This window comes from Bos indicus, chromosome 21, assembly GCF_029378745.1.
Source record: "Bos indicus isolate NIAB-ARS_2022 breed Sahiwal x Tharparkar chromosome 21, NIAB-ARS_B.indTharparkar_mat_pri_1.0, whole genome shotgun sequence".
Classification (NCBI taxonomy): Eukaryota; Metazoa; Chordata; class Mammalia; order Artiodactyla; family Bovidae; genus Bos; species Bos indicus.
In genome coordinates, this window is record NC_091780.1 from 13,029,201 (window position 1) to 13,049,512 (window position 20,312).

The 20,312-nt window shown below is 40.6% G+C and overlaps 1 protein-coding gene across 7 annotated transcripts in view; it reads right to left on the minus strand.

Annotated features, from left to right (window-relative positions):
- The window catches only part of MCTP2 (multiple C2 and transmembrane domain containing 2), a 260,113-nt gene that overhangs the window by 123,989 nt on the left and 115,812 nt on the right, over positions 1–20,312 (minus strand). For 6 of the 7 annotated variants that reach the window (XM_070775046.1, XM_070775043.1, XM_070775042.1 and 3 more), the window contains 4 exons: positions 18,944–19,108; positions 16,527–16,657; positions 5,009–5,195; positions 1,968–2,061 (listed from right to left, as the gene is read on the minus strand). In XM_070775046.1, coding sequence (XP_070631147.1) covers positions 1,968–2,061; positions 5,009–5,195; positions 16,527–16,657; positions 18,944–19,108 — 577 coding nt within the window. The remainder of the gene's footprint in view (positions 1–1,967; positions 2,062–5,008; positions 5,196–16,526; positions 16,658–18,943; positions 19,109–20,312) is intronic. The other variant, XM_070775049.1, reaches the window with a different exon arrangement.

Consider the following 20,312-nt stretch of genomic DNA (forward strand, 5'->3'; position numbering starts at 1 on the left):
CCAACCTATAAAGAACACAGACTGTGAGATCTGATTCTAACAATAAAGATCCATATGGTCTAAAGGCATGTTTAGCTAATGACAAGGATCTTTGCTTCAAATCAGAAGAGTGCTAATTTTCTCGTAGGTAATATAGAGACAGTAAAACATCAGGGCATTTAGTCAAATAACATAGCATTATTTGATTTCTAACTACTTCTTTTGTTACTGGAATCTTCTAATACTCACCTTCACTCCAAAGCTACCTACTGCATATCTTGAATACAAAAAAAATGACCAAATGGTAGCATTTTCTACCAATACTATTCTTCTGAAAAGAGGGTTTTGCCTTATAGACTGATCTTTACAAAAGCTTTCATCTTCCAGGTTTCTCTCCTATTAGCTGTAACTGAAAATACTCTTTGGAGAATTCACATTGGCCTGAAACAACCTCCATAAATCCTAGTTTTGAGGATGGTTTGTGGAAGTCACCTGATAGCAAGCATAAAATAAGGTAAGTTTTAAAAGAGTATTTCCACATAGGGATGTAGCTATACACAAGTCTTTTAATGCATTGCAATTAGTTCCTGGTGATCACAAAATATAAAACTACAAAAAGATTTTTCTGAAAATACTGCTTGAAAGCATATATGAGTTCCTGGGCCTTGAGATGATGTTACTGAGCCATCAACAATCACAGATTCAAAAAGTGCCGTATCGAAACACTGAGATGGAAGTAAGACACGATTTGCACTGAAAAACTGGTAAATAATTTTACATGCATTTTAGTGATGAAAACTAAAATTACTTCTGACGAAGGCACATGCTACATCTGAAATAAGTGTTTTAATAAAAGTTTCAAAAGAAAGGAAAATTTCTAAATCAATCTAAGCCTATATAAGCATTTGTAAGTAAACTGATGAATATCAGAAGCCCTTATTGAAGTATTTCATCCACAAACAGAATTTTTATATTCATATTGGGCAAAAAAGCATTTTTAAAATATTCTCACTGGACATTTCCTTAACACTGTGATCATCTTGTAGAATGATTTCCACTGGCTCATTTTTGGAAGGAGAATGAGGAGAACTCTTTTCTAAACTTATATATTCTATAATTTTTGTAATATAAAGTGCTTCTAATTAACAATCTCTTTTCCAGAGTTTGAGCTACCCCAGCCTCAGAAGTTGAGGTTACACAAATACAGAGAGTAGACCACATTCTAAAACTATAACAACAACAAAAATCTGCTACTGCATTAATAGATAGCTCCATGTTGTATAACATTCTTCATATTCATCAGTTTACTTGGTAAGTAAACTGCCATAGAGGTGTTTAAACTGCTAGTACAAGGGTACAATTTAGCAAGGAGAGGAGAGCCATTGTCTAATCAGACACTGGAATGTCTGGATCATTCTCATCTTAGTCAAGCAGAATTCATCACAGAGCAGGTCTGCTCTAGCCTCTGTCTATAAGTTCCAATTCATGAAGCACCAAGAGAAATTTCATACAACACCATATCAATGGCAAAGTGGTTCCATGGCCCAGACTTTGGTTGCTGTTACAGAAACGTGCCAGCCAGTTGGAATGAGGATCCAGGCACTACACCATACACTCTGCCAAGGACGGAACACTATGTCCACAGTACGGCGAGAGAGGACAGACGTCAGTCTGTCTTCCGAAGTCCGCTTGAAAAACTTCAGACATTTAACTGGTAAGAAGTCATGACACGAATCACCCACAAATATCTCTGAAAGCCAAAGGGACTAGCACATTACCTAATCACAGCAAGATTATTTGCAAAGGATAATGTGAAAAATGTAAAGTGAGAGAACCTGTTTGCACTTTTTCTTCTGACTCTGCTTGAAAGAGTATGATTTCTCTGTACATGCTTCTACTGAGTAAAACATTTCAGTTTGCCATCGGGTCATTTCAAGTCAGGAAATAAATAAAAATGAAAAAAAAAAAGATGAAAAAGATTTTTATACCTGAGAAATCTGCTGCTAAGAGATCTACCGCCTTTAAAACCTTCACTTGCAAAATGCCGACATCCTTCATATCTTTCAGGGAGTTCTGTAAGCACTGCGGGAGGAAAGGAGATCCAATGAACACAGCTTTCTGATACCTTGTTTAATGCCACCAAGTCCTACAGGAAGTACCTTCTGGATTTATCATAACCTTTCTCATGCAAAGCTAGGAGAAGTTCCAAACCTCCTTATATCAGTCAACAGGGAACTTCAGCATTTGCAACAATCAGATTCAAACTGACTGAGAATTAATTAACTTCAGTTTTAAAATAAACAAATTACAAAGCACATGCAATCTACTTTTAACATCGCCCCCTGGTGATAGCACAGACATCCCACCAGGAAAATGGGTGTAAAATGACATTGATTCTCTGTTCCTTCTTCTTTCTCTATAATGAAACTTTTAAATCACCCTAAAAGGCAACATTATTCTGACTCAGCTAGAATAAAGTTTATGGGTATCAGAGAACTAAACTTGGACCCTTCCTGGATACATATTACCACCAGAAAGAGTGAAAGTGAAAGTGAAGTTGCTCAGTCCTGTCCGACTCTTTGCAACCCCGCGGATTATAGCCCGCCAGGTTCCTCCATCCATGGGATTCTCCAGGCAAGAATACTGGAGCGGGTTGCCGTTTCCTTCTCCAGGGGATCTTTCCGACCCAGGGATTGAACCCGCGTCTCCCACATTGCAGGCAGACGCTTTAACCTCCGAGCCACCAGGGAAGCAGGATCTATTCATTAGAGACTGCACATCCAGTACTGCTCTGTAATCACATTTACTTTAATTTTTAGTTGGCAGGTGCCAAAGCTCTAATATACCTACTGATAATTCTTAAGCGTTTACAGAAATATTTAAATGTCTACCACACTACATCGTTTAGAAATTGTGCAAGAAAAAGATAAGCAGATAAATGCTCTTTGCCTGCCTCCAAAACACATCTGCTGAAAAAGATGTACTTTCAAACCTTTGGATACAATATTTCCATCATCACTAGATAACTAAAAACCTGTGATAAGTTGATCCCAGAGATTTATGGAAGGGTAGTAAAACCCCTATTATTTAGGCATTTCAGGTCAGAATCACAAAAGCTTAATAACAGTTAAGGTTTGCCTAACAAATATGCACCATTCCTAAGAACTTTTAGAAGCTGCTTTTTCAAATAGAATTTTCAATCTTAAAAAAAAAAAAAAACAACAACAACAACTAGTATTTAAGTTAAGATGGACACATTTGAAATAAAATATTTTCATAATTTTGAGGTGAAATGCCTTTGAAGATTACCTATTCTCAAAACCTAAAAAACAAATCCAGGGATCTGGAACTTGTATCTTACAATGCAGTGTTCTTTCCCTCTTAAACACTGGCCAGCTGTCTAGATCAAAAAACAAACAAACAAACAAACAAACACTTGATCTTTTTATTTTGATTCTACCTTTTCAAACCTCTTTTAAATTAGTACTCCCCAAATCTTGAGGCATTATGCAAAGCAGTCATTTTGATCTTACCTAATGTCACCTTATAAATACATGAAACTCTTCATGAATTTGGAAAATTTTGCGATTTGTCCATGGGAAATTTGGGAGACTTTTGCTTTCTTTTCATTTGCTAAAGTAAAGTCATCAAAGAGAATATTAAAAGTGGATTTTGTCAAAACTTCTTTAAAGTATGTCAACCTTGCGTGCAGAATCTTGTGTTGTCAATAAGATGCGTGGCTAGACTTTGTAGTCCTGAAGATAAAGGACTATTCAATTAATCAATACACCTTGCACAGTGAAGGAGTCTGGAGACACTTAAGTTTACGCTGAGAATAATATTCCCATTAAATTGGGATTCATCTTTGCTTCATTTCCATGCCACTTTCTTAAAATGCACCTTTCATGTGTGTGGCAGTAAAATAAACGTATTGATTTACAAAGAAGATGGAATAAAACCAGAATGCAAATAAAGACACCGAGAAAGCAAGAGCACAAGAAATAATGACGAGGACAAACCCATTTGATTTAAAAATGCTGAGTGGACTTTTAAGAACATTGCAACTAGTTAGGCAAAAATTCACAAGCAGTTCTTATCCAGGGGAGTGTGGAACAAGTCTCCCATGCCTCTCTAGGGCTTTGTTTTGCTTTAGAAGACACAAGTACTTTCTCACTTGATCTTAAGAGGGTCTAGAAACATATGCCCAACATTGCAAACATTAATATTTGGTTTATAAAAAGCAATTTTTGTGAATTTATATTAAAATTCCTAAAAATAATATAAATTAATTTTTTTTAACAAAACAAAAACAGACTTACAGATTTCAAAAGCAAATTTATGGTTACCAAACAGGAAACTTAGGGGGAGGGGTAAATTAGGACTTTGGGAATAACATACACACACTACTCTATATAAAATAGATAGTCAACAAGGACCTAATGTATAGCACAGGGGACTTTACTCAACATTCAGCAATAACCTATGTGGGAGAAGAATCTGAAAACAAACAGATGTATGTACAAGTATAATTGAATAATTTTGCTGTAAACCTAAAACTAACACAACAGTGCATTAGTTTGACCAAAGAGTTCATTCAAATTTTTCCTAACATCCTATGGAAAAACCCAAACAAATGTTTCCTGGCCAACTCAGTAAATCGACTATACTTCAATATAAAATAAAAGTAAAAGACAAACAAAATAAAATAAAAATACCTATTCATATATACAAACATGCTAAACAACCTTTTGCCCCCTTGAGGATTTCAGTTTTCTCCAAAGAGATCCTGAATGGTAAAATATACAAACACTTTCTCTGGCTTTTAAATAGGAAAGCGAATTCTAAAATCTACTTTCACCTTTTCACTAGCCATTAACTTCCATGTCTGATGTCTTGTTTAGGAGAAATACCACTGAACTTTGGACAAAGATCTCTTTGGATGCAGTTTTTCAATTCCCAGACTTTGTTTCAGCTTAAAGGTGGAGTGGGCGTGGGGTGGGGAGGGGGCGTAGCAAGGCAGAGCACTCACAAAGCGCTGGGCGATCTGCTTTCTCTCGTTGGGGTCTGCCAAGGGGCACACACACAGATCTGAGACCGAGACCCCTGAACAGGGCGTGAGGGTGACCAGCATCAGAAGGGTCCCCTGGCAGCTTTCCAATGGCAGCTCCAAGCAGTTGGCTTGCTTGAGTGGGAGGGCTGAGATATCCACTTTACACCTGGAAAAGTTACCAGAAGCAGACAGAAAAGCGATTAATGCGTGGCGGCGCGGACCCTCCAAAGCACCTGATTTTCATTTCATCCCCCCATGAAACCTCCCGCTGTCTGGGCACTGGCTGGTTGAGCAGTGAAGGTTGCAGGGGCTCCCCTGGCTGCTAACACTCCCTCCCGACACACCACACCCTCAGTAAAGGAGAGAAAGATGTCAAGAAACTCAAAGAAAAGGCCGCGTGGAGAAAGTGGCAAACGAATTGAGAAGCAGCAAATCTCTGCCAGGTAAAGTCTGCAGAAAGCTGATGAGATCAAAAACTAGGAAGAAAAAAAGTTTCAGAGTTTCAGCACTATGGATGTGGGCTCTAGAAGGCTTCTTGGGTTGTGTCTTTTTTTTTTTTTTTTAACCATCCAAGAGAATAAGAGACGTTGGTTCAAAAAGAGGTGAAAAGACAGGAGCCTGTGCAAGCGGGAGAGGGTTAATGGAGAAACCATTTTCTTCCAGATTAATGCCAACTGGCGAGATTTTATTTAAAGAAATGTGTTAAGGTGTTTTCCTAATAGGCACCGTTCCGCGGGGCTTCCCCAGGTGGGTTTCTGTTAGACAAATGGAGCATGAAGTGCTGTTGATTGATCCCATTTCTGCAGCACAGCCAAAAAAGGCTGCACCCATCTGCTATAAATTGCATGTTTTCCGCCTCTTAACAGTCAATGTTCTGGTGATGTTGAAAACCTCAAACACATTTAAATACAGAAGCAAACACTGAAAGGGGGGGCTGAGGTGCTAAGCCATTTATTTGCTTTAACACGGAAAATCCTGGGGTTGCTTGGACCACACTCGCTTCGTTCGCGTCCCGGTGGGTGAGGTGGCAGGGCTGAGTGGAGGGAAGGCGGGCACTGCGTGGTTTGCGTTCCCATTCGCCATCTCTAGTTACTAAGTCAGATGACTGTTCAAGACTTTATTACAAACACGGATGCACTGCCTCATAATGTCGGACAATAGAGTCTTACCCCACATCATTCATGCACTTTTGTAAGTTTGCAGACAATAGCCAACAGGCAAACCCACCTCATATATAAAGCCATGATGGTTTTGAGCCACATGGATATGGAAAAAGTTCCAGTTAAATAAATTTGAAAGAAAGCTTGCAATTCTTTTCCAATTAAAGAGAAAAACCTACCAATATTAAAAGTCTATGCCTATTTTTAGTACAGAATAAAAATATTTTTACAGTAAGGGATACGTACCCATAAAATTAAATTTATGTGGGTATTTATTTTCAAATTACCAAAAGTGATTCCAGTTATAAGAAGAGGTGGCAATTAGAGCTTTTACATGTAATAAATTCATCATGTGTTTCTGCTGGAGACATTAAAAAATATATTCATATATATTTAAATAACCCTCTATGGTTTGAATCAAAAATTTTTTTGTAGCAGTAAATAAGTTTACTACTGTGAACAGAGGGGTTAGTAAATTTTGTAAGCAAGTATATGAGTGGGGAGTTAATTTTGCTGGGCAAGAAATGTCAAGTGCTTTAACTGCGCCATTTCTACAAAACTGCTGCTGCTGCTAAGTCGCTTCAGTCGTGTCCGACTCTGTGCGACCCCATAGACGGCAGCCCACCAGGATCCCCCGTCCCTGGGATTCTCCAGGCAAGAACAGTGGTGTGGGCTGCCATTTCCTTCTCCAATGCATGAAAGTGAAAAGTGAAAGTGAAGTTGCTCAGTCGTGTCCGACTCTTCGAGACCCCATGGACTGCAGCCTACCAGGTTCCTCTGTCCATGGGATTTTCCAGGCAAGAGTACTGGAGTGGGGTGCCATTGCCTTTTCCGCCTACAAAACTAAGGACCTGAAAATTCTAAATAAGTATAGTAGTAGTACATCTGTTTAAGAATATTTGCTAAGCATTATTTTACACTGTTATACACACTTTCATTTAATAAAGCTCTTTCTATGGAAGGATGAATGATCCAAATTTGTTTAAGACTTTTCTCTGGTGGTAACCTTAAATAGGAGAGTATTTATTTATTTATTTATTTACAGCTTCCTTGAACAGAGCAGTTTACTAATTTAAACAAGTGTGAATCACATCAAACTAAACATTTGGTTTTGTCTCAGAAATTACACATTTTCACAAACTTTTCAGTCATTTCTACCCACTATGAAACTTTTGCACCTATCTCATATTTAAAGTTTATTTTGATAACAAAGAAAGAATTCCTATACAAAAAAATAGCCTTGCCTATTTTAGATATAAGAGCCACATAAACACCAGATAAGGGAATTTCAGGACAAACCTAACGGATTCTACATTCTCAATTAATTAATGAGTGAATTCAATCAAATGCTTACTTTTCTTTTCTTAGTGACCTGAAAGAGCAAATTAAATTGATACATCAGCATCGGGTCAGTCAAAATTAAACCTTGTCCTTTTGTACACGGATTATGACCCCTGTCTCTTAGGGTCCCCATCCCATCATATGAATTAATCGATTCTTAAAACACCAACGTCTTTAGTCTTAAGAATTAATGTAAAGCGACCCTCTCCCTAGTGTTAACCACCAACTCTAAGCATGACTTTCTATGAACTTTCTAGAACTGAAGTGCTCTCTCCCCATCTCTTCTATCCAGCTGGCTGCCCCCTTCAATTCCACATTCTGGAAGAAAGGAGGAAAGAAGGGAGTAAGAAGAAATGACTCTCACACCAAACCCTTTCCTTCAGGCCTCCTATTTTTCTGTGTCAACCTCTGTCTCCATGGCTTCAGCTCATCTTCACGTTGGAAGGAGAACCAGAATGCTCTGGAGGTTAGTCAGAGGCAGAAGAAATACTTACATTAACCCCAAGCTAGGAACTGGTTACTGTATGACCAGCCAAAGTAGTGAAAGAAAAGATAAAAATAAGGACTTTTCTTCCAGAATTTCAGAACTCTTTTACCGTAACACTCAATTGAATCTTCTGAAGAGAGGTGAGTATCATGTAAACAAAATGACCTTCTTCAGGTGCAAGTAAATAAAATCTTTAAGATATAATCATTTTGAAATACATTCACCAAAGACAAGTTTAATACAAAAGTCTTAAAAGGAGACTCTGGGCTGCTTCATTCATTTTCTATAGGTTATCACATTCTACCCCGGGAAAAAAATAAATAATCTGGCCGGCGCCGCGCCTGAAGCACTAGCCAATCTGCTGTTCTTTCCCAAGACTTTCTGTTACCTGTTTAGTAACCAGTTGCAGGTGAAGTGCAGAGCTGGCCCCTGAGGATGCCTAGAAGAACGGATCCAGCGCAGATTCATCGCAATGCAAAACACCCCCTCCTCCTTCCCTCCTGCCTGCTCATTCTTATAAACACTACTCACTCACTCATCAATTCTAGAATTTTACAGGTATTGTCATATATTCTCTTTTCTCTTTTGTATCCTCTAAATTTCTTCCCAAACTCTACCCAAATGGCAACATTGTATGAGGCTTGATGAAACTAAGCTTACTACTCTAGATGCAATTTTCTTTGAAAAATAAACTCAGTTTTTGGATATGTGGTTTAAAAGGCTCTCATAATTAATGTTCCAATTATCATTAAAAACCACACCAACATTAATAAATGATGGGGCACAAAGATCTTTCTTTGAAGGGCCAAAGAGTAAACAGTTTTAGTTTGGGGCTACATGGTCTCTGCTACAACTACTCAACTCTCCCCTTGTAGCATGAAAGCAATAATAGACAATGTAAAGAAATGAACAGTGCTCTTTTCCAATAAAACTTTACTCAAAAACAAGCAGCCTTCTGGACTTGACCCACGGGCCCTAGTTAGGTGACCCCTGATCTAAAGAAATGCTAATCATTCAATTGTGATGAATTACAGCAGGGTAAGTATTTAAAATTTTTCCCATAATAGTAGATGACAGTACAGACACATTGATAAAGGTATCAGAGATACTGACCTACAAACAACGTAAAACAAAAAATACCTGTTAACTCACCATAGCCCAAGAGACTCTGGCCAATATATCCAAAGATGTGTTTGTTAACAAAAACCGATGAAGCAATAAAACTTATGAAACTGTACTGAAAAAGACAATGTGGAAAGCACGTGTGCAGAGTGTCCATGCAAAACACATGAGTAACGAGCATTAGCCAATCAGGTCTGCCCCCAGGGCATCTCATGTGCGGCTCCACCAGCAGGGGGAGTGACCACGTATGGACCATAATTCAACAGGTGCTACCCACGGGCCCTTAGAGGACCAAGAACTCATCATTCTGAAGTCAGGTTGTAGATCATTCAGTCCATCAGAGGTCCACTGTGGTAACAAGTAGTGAACAGAAAGGAGCCGGGCACTGGTGTGTCTGGGTCTAGCCAAGTCCAGCCGTGGTTCACGGGCAGGAGATGGAATCCGACGGCTTTGTGACCTCACTTCCGCTTTCCGCTCTAGTCAGATCGCGTGACATCACCACTCTTTGCATTCCTTTCAAGTTTCTCAGACGTCTTCTCCCTCCTCTCTAAGTCTCTGCCCATTTGGTCCCATCTTCCTGAAACGTTCTTCCTCCAATCTGGTCAGGCTAACCACCACCCATGTGACAGGTCTCAGCTGAGCCGCTCTTCTTCCAGAAAGCTGCCCACAACCTAGTGCCTGAGGACACGACCCACACGTGAACCCCCAGCTTTTGGTAGGATGTCTGATACACAACATGCTCAGTGTTTGTTGAGTAAAATGAACGAACAAACAAAATGAATCCTAGTGGCAAAATAAAATTCAAAGTCAAACACTCCAAATTATCAAGTCAGTGTTTCTCTTTTGTTAACCAACTGAATATCTTGTAGGGTCTATTTCCTCCTCTATATAAAAAAGAAAGGGAAAGAAATATATGTATGGATACCTCCCAGATTCAAATATCTGCATTTCTATTCACCTGGAGAAAACAAGGACTAAGTTACTTTTTTTTTTTTTCCCTCTGCAAGTTTTTTTTTTTTTTCTCTGCATATATTAAAGCCAGCATCTCCAGCCCACAGGCAGTTAATGTGCTGATTTAGCATTGTTTCTGACCTCCTGTTCCTGTCTTTCTCCATTAATCCCACCGCATTTTAATGTTTTAATTCAACACATAATTTTTACCATATCAGTCAGCCAAACCTGCTAAGTTCCACTTGCCATGATAGCTTTTAACCTCTTATTCATTACCATAATTCTATGTTTTATATTATAGACTGGTCAGCTTTTAACTTAAATGCAAGGGGGCAGAAAAGAGTCCTAGAGTTTTAAAAGCTGTAAATCTCAGAGGCTAAGAACGGGGGTGAACAGGAAGCAAATGATGACTGTGTCAAGCCTTGCTGTGAAAGCAGATCAGCAACATGGCGTGCGATCTGTCCAAAGAAATACCCTCATTCTCCTGCGCGTCGGAGTCACTGGTAAACGGGCAGCACATCAGAGCCACTTTCTAAGGCACCATGTGGGACTCGGGATTGGCTCTGCGGCAGCCCAGTTAAAATAAGCTTGTGCAATCTCATTCTTACCTTTTCCAAACTAAGTCTGCGTGCATCCATGCATGCATACTCAGTCGTGTCTGACTATTTGCAACCCCGTGGACTGTAGCCCACCAGGCTCCTCTGTCCACATAATTTTCCAGGCAAGAATACTGGAGTGGGTTGCCATTTCCTCCTCCAGGGAATTTTCCTGATTCAGGGATTGAACTCACATCTCTTGCATCTCCTACACTCGCAGGCAGATTCCTTACCACTGGCACCACTTTGGAAGCTAGAATATTCTATAACAAATTAATCACCAGTATCACAGGGAAATATAAAATATACTTTAAGAAAATGGTATGATTATGTTGAAATGGTACAGGTTGACAAGAAGATTAATCTATATTTCTACTCTTGCCATTTTGTTTAAAAGTTGGAGCAGGTTATATTTAGCTTTATTTCTTACTCCTCCTAAAAATCCACTGTTTCTGCACCATAGATGGACTCAAAAGACTTTTTTTTTTTTCTGTCCCATGAATAGTAGACACCCTGTATTGGGGGTTGGGGTGTTGGTTTGCCCAAGCACTCTTATCTCACCAGCCCTGACCTCCTTAGGAGCTACCTGTGGCTTAGCGGAAGCCCACAGGTGGACCATAAGGACATAAGGAATTTCAGAAAGCTCCCCATGACTCAGAGAGCCTGGAGGAGGCTGGCTGCCATGGTGGTTGGGTAGGCAGGACAAGGCTGAACTATCACCAAGCTAGCAACCCACCAATGCCAACACAAACGCCAGTTATGACCATAACTGACCACTGCCCCGGTCTACCACCATCCACAGCTACAAAACCAATGTCGGTCAGGCTAATCGACACTGTTCAGTTCTTGAGTCAATAAATATCCTTCCCATCACATCCTGGAAGATAGTCACTGCTCACTTCCACCAAAACACACACACAAAAATCTCTATTCTGTTTTGAATAAACAAAACTGAGCTGAATTTTAACCAGTCATATCTCAAATACTTAAACAGCACAATTTAGTAGTGGGGATCTGTAGTTATTCTCCAGAAGAAAAAAAAAAATCTCAAAATTAATAGGAGTAATAATAGCAATCAACAATAACATGGTTGCCAGTTGCCATGATGGCCTGCAAGTTGGCTGAAGACCCTGTTACGCAGATGGAAAAACCACAAGAAAGGCCACTGCCCAAGGTCTCGTAGCTCGCAAGTGTTGTGGTTACCAGACAGCCCAGGAAACACAACCCAGAGCGTTCCGTCCCTCCTCTCACGATGCCTGCCAGGGGAAGCTTCAGTGGGGGAAGAGTTTCTCACAGAGGCCATGCAGAACTTTAAACTGCTATCACCATCCAAAGACAAATTATGAGACAGGTCTGAGAACATTCAACATAGCCAAAGACCCTCCTGACACAACAAGGTATTTCCCAACAGTTGGTGGATAAAATAACTGATCCTTAACAATTACAACAAAGAACAGGAAAACAGAGAGTGAACCCTTTTATGCAAGAAGGAACAATAAGTAACAGGTCTGTGACATCCATATGCCAACACAATCTCTCCTTTCACTATGACAAGCAGTGGTGTATTTTAGGGGAAGTCTCACCCCACCTGGAAGTTCACTCTGGGTAACGCTGTGTAGTCAAAGCCCAAGAGACACTTCTGTTATCTTCTGTCCCTCAGGAGAGGAAAAAGGAAAAGGATACCCAAAAAAATTCCTTTAAAGTCCACGAAGAGGAAGGGCAGAATGGCCACTGGGGCAGGTAGACGTCTAAGTCACAAACAGGAAATAGCTCAAATAATAAATGAAGACCCAAATGACAAAACATGGCATAAGAGGGACATCTCCAATTATTTCCTGTGTCTGTAAAGAAACTTAACGCTCATTTGAAAAAGCATTTCCTACTATGTGAAGGAAACATGACGGCATGGTGACACACGAAACGAAAGGCCATTACTCTCTGCACCTACGAAAATAACACATGGGCCATCCATCACCGGGGGCTCAAAGGCCATCCTTCAGATAACACTGCGGGACACAGAGTTCTCTGCATTGTGCACTGACGTGACTTATCCGTGCTCCGCTGGCTAGCACAACGCGTCTGATCCTTCTGCTGTGGGTGTTGGCAGCGCACAGGGGTGTCGCGGCAGTGACCAGGGTGGGAGGCACTGAGAACACGCAGGCGTCTAAGTTATCCTGTGGAAACGGAGGAGCGGGGAGACTAGGAAAGCACCTGACAGAGAAAAATCTGTGCATTCTGGACCACAGGAAGACCTTTCTCCAGCGCAGAAGAGTGACAGGGCCTAGTTTGGTGCCCCAAACCACAAATCTGGCCCTGCAGATCTCCAGGGAAGTATGGCTACTACCTACCAGAGCAGCAGAGAACTGGGGTTGAGCAGGCTGCACAAAGCAACGGAACCGGGACCACAACACGCACACAGCAGGAAGAGCTCCCCGGTCTCAGCCGGAGGCAGCCTGGCCCTCCTAGCCAGTGTTTACATGGATGGATGAACTGTGTAGGTGCGTGTGCATGTTCCACATGATAAGTGGGCAAGAGTGCTGCCATCAGGTGAGTGAGAGCTCAGATTATTAAGTACCCTAGGACAAACCAGGCCATTCTGTCGACAGAATGCCACTGCAGACAAGCACGGGAGGAACATGCCAAAATTCCTCTTGTCTGTCTCAGGATAAGTTACTGAGATGGGATGGGATCAAAGGGCAAGTCACTCAGTTGTGTCCGACTATTTGCGACCACATGGTCTATACTGTCCATGGAATTCTCCAGGCCAGAATACTGGAGTGGGTTCAGTTCAGTTCAGTTCAGTCGCTCAGTCGTGTCCAACTCTTTGCAACCCCATGAATCGAAGGACGCCAGGCCTCCCTGTCCATCACCAACTCCTGGAGTTCACTAAGATTCACGTCCATCGAGTCAGTGATGCCATCCAGCCATCTCATCCTCTGTCGTCCCCTTCTCCTCCTGCCCCCAATCCCTCCCAGCATCAGAGTCTTTTCCAATGAGTCAACTCTTCACATGAGGTGGCCAAAGTACTGGAGTTTCAGCTTTAGCATCATTGCTTCCAAAGAAATCCCAGGGCTGAGCTCCTTCAGAATGGACTGGTTGGATCCCCTTGTAGTCCAAGGGACTCTCAGGAGTCTTCTCCAACACCACAGTTCAAAAGCATCAATTCTTCAGCACTCAGCTTTCTTCACAGTCCAACTCTCACATCCGTACATGACCACAGGAAAAACCATAGCCTTGACCAGATGGACCTTTGTTGGCAAAGTAATATCTCTGCTTTTCAATATGCTATCTAGGTTGGTCATAACTTTCCTTCCAAGGAGTAAGCGTCTTTTAATTTCATGGCTGCAGTCACCATCTGCAGTGATTTTGGAGCCCAAAAAAATAGTCTTACACTGTATCCACTGTGTCCACATCTATTTCCCATGAAGTGATGGGACCGGATGCCATGATGTTAGTCTTCTGAATGTTGAGCTTTAAGCCAAATTTTTCACTCTCCTCTTTCACTTTCATCAAGAAGCTTTTGAGTTCCTCTTCACTTTCTGCCATAAGGGTGGTGTCATCTGCATATCTGAGGTTATTGATATTTCTCCCGGCAATCTTGATTCCAGCTTGTGCTTCTTCCAGTCCAGCGTTTCTCATGATGTACTCTGCATATAAGTTAAATAAGCAGGGTCACAGTATACAGCCTTGACGTACTCTTTTTCCTATTTGGAACCAGTCTGTTGTTTCATGTCTAGTTCTAACTGTTGCTTCCTGACCTGCATACAGATTTCTCAAGAGGCAGGTCAGGTGGTCTGGGATTCCCATCTCTTTCAGGATTTTCCACAGTTTATTGTGATCCACACAGTTAAAGGCTTTGGCATAGTCAAGAAAGCAGAAATAGATGCTTTTCTGGAACTCTCTTGCTTTTTCCATGATCCAGTGGATGTTGGCAATTTGGTCTCTGGTTCCTCTGCCTTTTCTAAAACCAGCTTGAACATCTGGAAGTTCACAGTTCACATACTACTGAAGCCTGACTTGGAGAATTTTGAGCATTACTTTACTAGCGTGTGAGATGAGTGCAATTGTGCGGTAGTTGGAGCATTCTTCGGCATTGCCTTTTTGGGATTGGAATGAAAACTGACCTTTTCCAGTCCTGTGGCCACTGCTGAGTTTCCCAAATATGCTGGCATATTGAGTGCAGCACTTTCACAGCATCATCTTTCAGGATTTGAAATAGCTCAACTGGAATTCCATCACCTCCACTAGCTTTGTTCGTAGTGATGCTTTCTAAGGCCCACTTGACTTCACATTCCAGGATGTCTGGCTCTAGGTGAGTGATCACACCATCATGATTATCTGGATCATGAAGATCTTTTTTTGTACAGTTCTTCTGTGTATTCTTGCCACCTCTTCTTAATATCTTCTGCTTCTGTTAGGTACATACCATTTCTGTCCTTTATCGAGCCCATCTTTGCATGAAATGTACCCACTGGAGTGGGTAGCCTTTCCCTTCTCTAGGGGACCTTCCCAACCCAGGGATTGAACCAAGGTCTCCCGTATTGCAGGTGGATGTGACTTTACCAGCTGAGTCACAAGAGAAGCCCAAGAATACTAGGATGGGATAACAGCAGCAAAAAGAACTGATGTTTCATGCAACCGCCTCTGCTAAGCATTCTACACAGAAAAAAAGCACTGCATTGGGTTTTGGGTTAGCTGGGGCACAGCCTATTTTGGCCCCTAAATTCCTTGCTGATAGAAAAACATAACATCTCTGGACCTCTGGACTTCCTCATCTGTAAAATGAAGGGGTTCTACTGGATGAAGGGCTTTCAATCTTTCGTGTTCAGCAGTAAAACTCTTGCCTGGAACAGAACCCCACCACAGAGCACAGGTTAAAGTGGAGATGCTCTGGTTTCAGAAGAAACTTGATTATCCTGAAAGCTGGCCCCAACACATCTCCCTGAACCCAGGGCTCCAGAGAACTTGGTTTGAAAAAGACCACAGACAGATGTTGAGAGCCGTTTAAATGCTGTATTCTAAATTTAGAATGGGTGGACAAACTGGATGCATATTGGCTGAACAAAACGCAGTAGTTTGGAAGAAAAAACTTGGGTCTTTGAAAACAGATAATCCTGAGTCTCGCATTCACTATTCTGCCAAGATTCTCAGCACTCCATTCCCTCATCTATAAAATAAGGATAATATTGTGAACTTGCAGCCTTCCCAGAAATATCAGAGATGTATGCCTCCACCAGCATATCCTTCATGCTTAAACTGGGGCAGCTACGATGTAGGCAGAATCGCATTTAACTATAGTCTTACTATAATCCTATATGGAAACTATTAATACTTACAATATTTCTCATTATATACAAGTGAGCACCTCAATTAAGTTGGGAAGGTCCGAAGTATACAAATAAAACTGATCTGGCCTCAACAGGTTTCATTATGATTTGCCACAAAGTTCATAGAGGACAATGGAAAGGTTCCATCAATTTGGGACACCTAGCTTCATGGTGTTACTGAATTATTTGGTATTTTCACTAAATAGCAAAACCAAACTCATAGGGTGCATTGGAAACTGATACCAACATTTCCCAAAGAGTCTGAGATGGGACATTATCTTTCTTTAGAGAATCCCTGACACATAACGATTTTCTTCTGTTGCAATCAATACTAAACAGCATATACCAATTAATAAATGAAAAAGTCTTCCCCAGGTTAAGGTCCAGCTAACTTATGGCTCCTTGGGGTGGGAATATGAGGTTTTACTCTAAGCTCAACCAGATAAGGACAATGCTATAGACCAGCCTCATGCAGACACGTCTCCCACCATTTAGAAAGCAGAAGAGACTCACGTGCCCAAACGTTCCTCATGCTTTTTGCTGTCCTTTCCCCACACTTCAATGTCCAAAATGCCCATCCTGTCAGAGAAGTAGTGAAAGTCAAACTGTTCCTGCCACTGCGGATTTGCACTCTTACACAGTGTCTAGAAAACATGCAGTTATAATATTTATTTTCTTAAAATGTCATTCATCACTATAGCAGCTACACATTCATTTATTTCTAAACAGCAGGAAGGCAATCATAATTATGGTTATGATCACTCTTACACAGTTAAAATTTTCCTTGTTGAAAATGAAAGGCATGTCAAGGTTTTAAGAATTGGCAAAACATCATACTCTTTTAGCTGACCCCAGATTCAGTCATTTATCCACCAAATTAGAAACAGCATTGTTATCCCCAAAGAAACAATCAATGTTATAGGTATACAAAATATATATTTTTGATACATGGGTAATATTTATTACACATATATAATACTGACTATTGAGCTGCACTCTCTATATAATATTGTATCTCAATAGATATTTTATAGCTCTTCTCTCTTACAAAAGATACTCCTAATTGGTTAATCAAATGGAAATAACATTTTTATTGGCACATCCATTTCAGCGCTGGCTTAAGAACTATATAAATTAACAATTTGGGATCTTAATTAACATCTGTCAGATGCATTACATGAGAAACCCATAACTTGTATGTGACTGCCTATTTCTAAATTCAAGTTTCCTGAATCCAGTCACTGGAGTCAGAGGAAGATTAGGAAATTCCACTACAGCCAAACCTAAAAATGAACATGCGTGGTTGGAAAACTCCACAAGTGTTTCCATGTTCTCCAAGAGTGATTTCAAACTGCTTATGTGTTTGATTCATTGGCAAGACTTTCATTTCTGTTTCGTTTACACAGAGATTCAATTTGTGAAGAAAAAGTGAGCAAAAATGTGGGCCACTAAATACCAGGAACTCAGGGCCAATGATGAAATCCTGGGGCCAAGTTTGCTCGCATGGGAAAAAATGAACTGCTTAGACCTCAACTGCAGCCAACACCATATAACATCATCTATGCTGTTTTTCATCATCGTTGAGTTTAAATATATCAGATCACAGAATTTAGAAACTATGCAGAAAAAAAAGCCCATTTGATCACAACTTAAGCGCAGTATTCCCCAAGGGGGAATGCAGCAGATACTGGACTCTTTCTACCCTTCACCTTAGTCTAAAAGGGTAAATGCGCTTAGTGATGAATAATTTTTCTATAAATCCTTACCCTGATGCTGGAGGGTTAAAGGAATCTTAATGGAGACCTGTGCTTATCCTGGATACACTTATTGTGAGGTACAGCCTAAAACTGCCTGCTTAAAATTATCATCTGTACATTTTGGCCATAACTTTGCTTCAATTTCTTGCATTTCTCATAATCAACAATTCTGCAACATGAGCTTCGGTTCTCTGCTGCTTGCGCTGGAGTAAATGACCTTTAATATTTGATTCTGCACTGAAAATTGTGCAGGAGAGACAACCTCCTGCCCCGCTAAGTCATTCCGTAACTAGTCTGCTTCAGGTAAGTCCGCTACCCTGGAAAGCCCCAGCTGCAAATACCCTCGGGCCTATTTTCAAAGTCTTCCACTCTGATGTTTTTCTTCCTATGTGGCTTTTGGCAAGTGACTTAACTTTCAAGTACCCTAGTTCCCTCAATCCATAAAACATAGGAAATATTCCTGTCTGACAGTTATGTAAAACTAATTAATTACCATGGTTTGGAGACTAGGGTTTTTGAAATAAAAACCACACCGAATTACTGAGATTAAAAATTAAATGGAATTTGGATCAGTGGAATAAGATGATTGATTTTTAAAGACAGCTTAAAAAAAAAAAGCTATTACTTTTGTTCAAAACAAATCACTTTTAATACTTTTAGATAGCTTTAAAAAAAACCAGAGTAAAGAAACAGCAGTATTAGATGTCTATTTTTGGTGTTCATACCAACAAGTTAGAGAAATCCAGGAGTGTATAATTTTGAAAATATGTTTAGTTAGTTTAACTCAAGTATTTTAATTCAACTATAACATATTACACTATTTTATTTTTGTAGGATTTTTGAAAACACTTAGTAATTGTTTTCAGCACAATCTCTGAAACACAGTTGTTTATTTTCAAAATGAAAATAAGCCATGCATTCAAATCTATTGTTTAATAAACTTTCCCTAGCTCCAGTGACTATATTAAAATAAATGACACTAAGCAATCAAATGCCCCATATTAACAGACAGCATCTGTACATTTATTTTGTTTTCTGGGGTGCTCCTAATCCACACAGGAGAGTTAAAAATAAATTTTGTTCTTGCAAAGTTTAGAGGGGGAAAACATACATTTTTTCCCATTGTTTTCATCTTAAAGACATTGTTCTCCTTAAGGAATTGACAGAACTTACCTTACTTTTATACCTCTGATCTCCCAGTTTTAACTGGACAAACATCTCTGCCACGCTTCCGCCTGAGACATTCCTTCCTTCCAACAAAGTTATACTTATAATCCCGTTCCAGAGTTGGTTCTTTTTCAAGGACTCTGAGAGCCGGAGGTTGCGTATCAAAGAGGACTAAAGCAAAGAAATAAAGATGACATATAAACTTGCTGATAATTCTTGAGTGTGACTTTGGTGATCAGAGGGGGTGGTCCAGCTTTCAATATTCATGAGAAATAGCACTCCCTGCCTAGTGAATGTGTGAATGTTCTTCACTGGTTCTGCAAACCTGCAACCACAGCTATGTGACTTCCTTCTCAAGCACTGGGCTTGGAGCCTCCAGTGAAGGATGGATTCAAACAACACTGGCACCTGGCACTGGCCTCCCCACCCACACGTGCTCTTCCGTAGAATCTTCCAAATGGGCCTTTGGCTACTCTGATAGTAGGAAGGGAAGAGAGGCATTCTGGGAAACGGAGATATAAGAACCAGGCACTGCTCTGCAGGGAAACAAACTACCTCTGGGCATTTCAAAATTATGACTTTCAATTTATCCTTCACACTTGAATCCGTCCCTACCTCTCTTTATTTCTTGTGCTCAGTCACTAAGTCGTGCCCAACTCTTTTGCTAGCCCATGGGCTTCTTTGTCCATGGGATTTCCCAGGCAAGAATACTGGAGTGGGTTGCCATTTCCTCCTCCAGGGAATCTTCCCGACCCAGGGATCAAACCTGAGTCTCCTGTATCTCCTGCACTGCAGGCAGACTCTTTGCTGCTGAGCCTTATCCCTTGCTGCTGCTGCTAAGTCGCTTTAGTCATGTCCAACTCTGGGTGACCCCATAGACAGCAGCCCACGAGGCTCCCCCATCCCTGGGATTTTCCAAAAAAAAAGGAGAATCCCCCGTAGGGGACAACAAAAAAGGCTAATTGTAGTGCAAGATTCACAGGTCCAGAGACAGCTCATAATAGGCTTGACAGCCAAATGAGCTTTGCAGATCTGGTGGGAGGGGAACGTTGGGTAAAGAACACAGACCAGGGCCTGGGACCAAGTAAGTGTTCAGTAACTGTTACCTTATTTTTTTTTTTTTTCCTTTTCTACATCACACACAGCTTAAACAGAATATAGAAAAAGGCAAATATCCCCCAGAATTAAATTATGAAGAGGACAAGCACACTTTATTTTTAATGTTCATTATGTAAATCTTCAAACACACACACAGAGAGACCAGCACAACCAACCTCCATGTGCTTATTCATCACATTTTGTCATCTTATTACATCTTTCCCTGCTTCCCTAATGTTTCCTCTGGCTGAAATATCTGAAAGCAAAATACTTATCT